Source organism: Chenopodium album, chromosome 8 (genome assembly GCF_948465745.1).
Source record: "Chenopodium album chromosome 8, dcCheAlbu1.1, whole genome shotgun sequence".
Classification (NCBI taxonomy): Eukaryota; Viridiplantae; Streptophyta; class Magnoliopsida; order Caryophyllales; family Amaranthaceae; genus Chenopodium; species Chenopodium album.
This window is the reverse complement of record NC_137841.1, coordinates 54,036,792-54,042,941: the sequence shown is the minus strand read 5'-3', so window position 1 is coordinate 54,042,941 and position 6,150 is coordinate 54,036,792. Positions and strand designations below refer to the sequence as shown.

At 34.7% G+C, this 6,150-nt stretch overlaps 1 protein-coding gene across 1 annotated transcript; it reads left to right on the top strand.

Moving 5' to 3' along the window:
* Positions 1-5,041, top strand: LOC145556130 (uncharacterized). Its single transcript, XM_081617789.1, has 4 exons — positions 1-415; positions 1,367-2,825; positions 3,866-4,004; positions 4,090-5,041. The coding sequence occupies exons 2-4, from the start codon at positions 1,383-1,385 to the stop codon at positions 4,743-4,745; spliced, it is 2,238 nt and encodes a 745-aa protein (XP_081473915.1). The 5' UTR covers positions 1-415; positions 1,367-1,382; the 3' UTR covers positions 4,746-5,041.
* The last annotated feature ends 1,109 nt before the right edge of the window (positions 5,042-6,150 follow it).

The following is a 6,150-nucleotide window of genomic DNA, read 5'->3' as shown; positions in this document are numbered from 1 at the left end:
AAGTAGATATACCATATACGTATATGATAATGACATATTTAGCATCAATTAATTAATTAATTAATTATTACTCCATACAAAAACAAATTTTGCGTCCAATTTTTATTTTAAGAGATGTCATAGCCTTTGGCGGGCCGGTTCGACTTTCTAAATGTCGGCCGGCGAGTCTTCTCATCTTCCTACTTCACATCCAATTTTTTTTTCTTACTTCCAAATTTTTTCGTCAAATTCTTTCCTAGTTTTTCTCTAATTTTCCCGCAATTTCGGGTATTTTTTAACCCTTTTTTCTTTCTTTCCATTTTCATTTTGGGTTTATTTTTAGACAGATTTTTCTTTATTCTTTTGAATTTTTGTTTCAATCCATTTTTTCTTCATTTGGGCGATTTCTTCCTCTCTGTAATAATTCTGGGTTAAGGTTAGTTTTCTGATTTTTGTTAAATTTTATTTTGGTTTATGTTCATTCATTTTGTATTTATGTTTGTTATAATCTGAAGCTGGGTATTATTGAATTCTGGGTTATAAATACTTTGATGATTTTCGTTTAATTTTTATTAATGGAAGATGGGTTTCAGTGTTCTCGGAGTTGTTGGCATTCTTAATGTTAAATAATGGAGAATGAATAATTATGTATGTTATTTTTATTATAATAATTTGGCTTTATTTGTCATTATTTTGCTTGTATGGAATCACTGTGTAACCACTTTCATGCTTTAGTGAATTTTAGCTATAATATTAATGGGTTTTCTCTGCAATGCACACTTTTTATATTCAGAAATTTCTTTTTTTCGCCCGAATCTTCATATTTTCCCCTTCATGTACATCCGACCGTTATTGTAGAACCCGAACTTTGAGGCCCTATATATAAATTTCTAGAGAATATCGGTCCAATTTTATATAGGGATTTAAAAAATGTAGAGAAATGTTGTTTACTATAGATTATATTTGATGTTTAATGTGAAAAAATTAATGCAGAAAATTCTGTTTGGTGGGTTGTATTTTTGATTATTGTATGTTGTAGGAATTTGCTTTTTTAGTGAATTTCTGAGTGGCTTCTTATGCAAATTTAATGAGTGCTGAGTAGAGCATTATATTTGTCTTTTCTAGCTTTAATTAATTTGATAAAAAAAAAATAAAAAAAATTAATGAAAGTATGAGTTGTAATTAGTGTATGCTGTCTCTGGCATGATGCAATTATGGTTCCAAAGAGATTTATGTTAGATATATAGAGTGTGGGTCTAAAAGTGTGCGGTGCTAATTTGTGTTCTTCATACTTTTTTTTTTAAAACTAAAGGTGCATGTATGATGAATTATGATACGTTTCGTGGAATTTTCGTGTTGATTTGTCCTGTCTTTGTTATGCATCTAGTGTGTTGAAGCTGTATATGGTAGCAGCTGGGTTACTGCATTGGGAAATGGCAACAGAAAGTAATGCGTCGAGTGTTTTAGCAAAGTTGATGGGTATTGATAGACCATCAAACTTGAATACTGCACATCAAAGGCATAAAGTACTCTCTCAGAACTATCTTCAGAATATTGCTTCAGTTGCTAAGAGGAAGAAAGCATTCTTGTATTTGGATGAGGTTGATTCTTACATGGAGGAAAGTGAAGATACAGCTGATTATTTAAGAGGAGCAAGTGTGATTGATTACCAGAGTTTGCTTTGTCGAACTGAGAAGTCCTTTCTTGCTAGGAATTCACGTTCATCATCTAATTCCTCATCTAGTGACCGGAAAAGAAAATTATCTGTGTCTGAAGGGATTAATGGACATTTTCAAGGGAGGAAAACGAGTAGCTTCTATAACAGCTTAAAGTCTCCTACTCATGGCTCTTTGTCATCTCAGGAAATAGCAAAGCAAATTTCGGGTCAAGTAAAGCATAGTATTTGGCATAGTTGTGCAGAGTTATCCAGTTCAAGGCCTAGAGGTGAAAAGAATTCTGAAAATGATGAGGAAAAAATGACTTTATCAGCTCGTTTATTTGATTCAGAGAAAAAACATGAAGCTTTGTCTTTCAATTCAGCTGATGGATCTTCTAGCAGGGTATCTCAGACAGTCAGAAAACAGATCTCAGAAAGGTACAGAACAAGGAAATGCTCTGAGGAGGTTAGAACATCTTGTGGAAGCAGCAAAATCCAAGATGAAGTGTTTGTTACAAGCAGTAATAGAAGGGATTCTGTCCTCAACAGTAGTGATGGGAATTTCAACACTCCTTTACATACTGACACTTTGAATGTTTGTCCGGTTTCTGCAGCCAGATATTTGTCCAAACCAACACGTTTTCCTTCTGCTTGGGTTCCCAGAAGCAGAGCAAGGCAATTTACTTTTGATAAAAGTTGGCGCTTGAGACCAGGAAAGTGGGGTATTAAGCAATGCAATGACTCAGGGGAGGACAATATTGGGCATAAAGATGTACAATCAACATCTGAATGTAATAGCTTAGACTCAGAGAAGCCTGGCATTCATCATGCAGCTTCCACAATACTTAATGATTCAGTTGAGCTTGCGGAAGATAAGTCACATGAAGAAACTTTGACATCGATCAATTCTGTAAATAACACGGCCTTTTCAGATTTAGAGAGTCCTGCTTACCACGAGGCTCACATCATTTTGAATGAGATTAAGGGAAGGCATCGAGAGAAGGTTGTTTCTCAAAACAACACTGTTGAACCCTTGTCTACAAATTGTAATCTAGCCTTGGAGACAGAGGGCCTTTCTGATGATGAGCATAAAAGAGTGAACTTGTCTACTGAAGTTAGAAGGGAGAACTCGTCAGCTAAGTCAACTTCATGCATTTTGTTGGGAGATCAAGAATCTTGGAAGCACCAGGTACCTTTTAACTTTATTTTATCCTCATATGACTTATCAATATACGCTGGTGTAATATGGGGTTGGTAAAATTGCAAATAATTTAAGATGGAGGGTAATTTTTACACTTGGAAGAGCTAAAATATGAATGAAACCCTTCTTATACATTGCTTCTAAATCTGTTTGTTGCAAAGCAACGAGCCATGCTTTTTATCTACATTTCATCTACTCCAGATTTAAAATGCTATGTTTATTCTTGTTGCTGATTGTGGCAGCTATAGTCTCAATTCTTTCAGCCACCACGTAGGTCATTTCTGTCTTGGCTGTTTCCTCTGGTAATTTGTTTTTGACGTCAGGTCCTACAGGCTTGATGAAATAGAGAATTTCTCAATTTTTCTAGAAACTGATCTAGAATTTTGATTAAAGTTTTGTGGTGTTCTCATTAAATCTTAATAACTTTATTGAAGCTTGAAGATCAATATACTGTGTCTATTGGGAGAGTACTGTTTTTGGGTCTGGTTTTAAAATCCTTAGTTACTAGTAGTTTTAATATACTATACCTTCAAATAAAGATGCGGCAAAGTGTTTGAGAAATTGCATGAGGATGATTCCCGCAGTTGGAGACTTGGATTGTAAACCGTTATAACACACTTATTTCATTAATAAGACAAGATTTGAGGTATTGTGGGAGCTTTGCTTCCAGAATAGGATGAAATATTGAAAAATCTTGGAGGATGTTACCTTTGTTAAAGATAAATGTTGGAGGTCTTATATACATAATTAGCAGAGACATATAACTTCATTCATGGAATTTCATTTACATTGTGTTGTTTCTTGTTTGAGCTTGATTTGGCTTTATTACCTTTTCATAAATATCCTTAAATCGGTTAAGGAAGTTGTTTTGTAGATAATTCTGGTCCAACCCCTCCCTCCCCCCCCCCCCCCCCCCCCCCAATCCTCTTTTTCCAAAAGCTATCATCCTCCTAATTTTTAGTCTTTACAATGGTTCCTTAGTCCATTTCAGTACTTCTCTTCTCATTATTTGGATGTCATTTTTGTAGTTAAAAAAGAAAGACAAGGCTGCTGAGCCAAGGTCTCCTGTGAGTTCATTGGAAGGCCCAGAAGGTTGCATGCATATTCCAAATATATCTGTGGAGGCAGTGGGATATTTGTCTGATCAAGTAGAGAACGATTGCCAAGGTTGGTAAAAAAGTCTTATTTACTGACTCTGTTATAGATGATAATGTTGTCTCTCTAAATTTTAGATCCTCTATTGTGTGTGTAGGTTTGCAAAGAAAGCTTCAACTCATAGAAACCATGTCTTTAGAGTCAGGATCAGAGGGACCTGAGATGGTAGTATCTAGTGAGGGGGGCGATTATGAAGATTCGGTTGGTTTATATCAGAATGATCCACAAATAATGGAAGTTTATCAAACTTTAATCAAAGAAAGCTTGGATTTCTCATATGTAGTTGATGTGTTGGTGGAGTCCGGTCTTCAAATGATGGACTTGGAGATAGAAAGCAAAACTTGGTGCTTGCGGGGTTATGTCTTGGAACCTTTTGTGTTTGATGAGTTAGAGAAGAAGTTTGGCAAGCATATGCCATGGGAAAAGTCAGAAAGACGGCTATTATTTGATCGCTTAAACTTGGGGCTCTTGGAGATAGTCAAACCTTCTGTTGGCCCAAGTACATGGAAGAAACCTGTAGCGAAAAGATTTTGTCAAAGGCAAAAAAGTCAGGATCTCATTGAGGAAGACCTGTGGTCGTTGCTGGTCAACCAGCAAGAGGTTATTAAGAAGAAATCTGATGAAGTGTGTAAAAAGGAGATTGAATGGTTAGATTTAGAAGAGGAAACAGATTTGATAGCACAAGAAATACAAAGTTTGCTGATAGACGAATTTATAGAGGAGTTTGTGAGTGGGGAATTTTGTTTTTGTTGAACGCGTGTTCGTGTAGATAGGTTTAGTCATTGAAATTGTACAAAATACATTTTTCTGCAGAACGTATTTGTAGAGTCTGCATGCTCCCTAAATACTGAGGGACAAGCATATAGGAGTTTTGTTTAGTGACTTTTCACTTGAGGTGAACTACTATTGATTGATTTTAGCACACATTTTTTGAGTCATTGTTGAAGATTAAGTTGATAAGGGTTTGCAATGATTGCTTCATTCTTGTATAAAGCACATTTTTCATAAAGTTTGTTGAAAGTGAAATATAGTGATTGTTTTTCCTGTAATACTTGGTCCTTGATACTTTGATTGGAAGCAACCTTTATTGAGTTAAAGCGTCTTTGCATTGTGATTTTGATAATTTGGTTGGATTACGTTTCTAATTATTCTTGATATGTTGACTAGAGTGTCTTATTACAGTCTTAGGATGCTAATTAGTAAAAGAGCCTTTGTTACAGATTCTGGGCAACATTAGTAGACTCAGACAGAACCGACCTATATTCAGGTACTTGATTTTAACTACTTGCTCTGGATTCAAAAACGTAAACAGCATGACTTGAACTGCGATTTTCGAGTGCTAATACAATACAAGTAATATTGATTGATTTTTGGTAAATCTTAAAATTTTTTTTGAAAAACTGTAAACCTTAAATTTTAACTAGGCTTGAATATGACTTTTTCATTTATTATTATTTTTTTTTAATGACTAAGATAGAGCATGCTGATATGAATAATTTAGGAAATAAGTAGCTGTCACTCTGTATGTGAATTTCCTAATAGTGCATAATCTTAAAAGTCAATGATCAAATTATCCCTTAAGATTTGCTAATTAAATTGGGAAAGGTGACAACTGCATATCTTCTTGATTGTTCTGATCAAGTTGATTTTCCTTATCCAACCAATCCTCTTTGACTTAACCAATCTTTGAACACAAAAATAGTCCACGTTTGACTTTTTAAAGCTAACCAAAACACCACTCACCAGTTTATTGCATGCATTTACCGATTTACGTAAACACCAACTCCATTTCATCAACGTACTACTGTATATTTTTAATCATAGCATTTTTTTTTGAAAGGGGAGTATTTATATGTTAGCAAAATCCTGAACTTTTTTACCAAATAAAAAAAAAAAATAAATAAATAAAATAAATAAATAAAAAAAAAAAAAAAAAGCCTGCCTTTTCTGTTCAGATTTTGACCTTTTCGCCATGGAAATGCATATTTTAAAATCCATGATTGCCAAGTACTTGATTGTTTCATTGTTGCTCCTAGGCTTTATTGCATTAACCTCCACTGCTCGATTTCTCGATGAACAAACTGATTGGGAAGCTATGCATCCTCAAGGGGCCCCTGCCCCCAACCCTGTTCCAAACACAGAACTTGCTTTTACTTTT

Excerpts from the sequence above, each read along its gene's own strand:
- LOC145556130 (XM_081617789.1), top strand. The coding sequence starts at position 1,383 with ATGGTAGCAGCTGGGTTACTGCATTGGGAAATGGCAACAGAAAGTAAT. Across the intron at positions 2,826-3,865 it reads AAGAATCTTGGAAGCACCAG|TTAAAAAAGAAAGACAAGGC; the intron begins GTACCTTTTAAC and ends TCATTTTTGTAG. Across the intron at positions 4,005-4,089 it reads AGTAGAGAACGATTGCCAAG|GTTTGCAAAGAAAGCTTCAA; the intron begins GTTGGTAAAAAA and ends TTGTGTGTGTAG.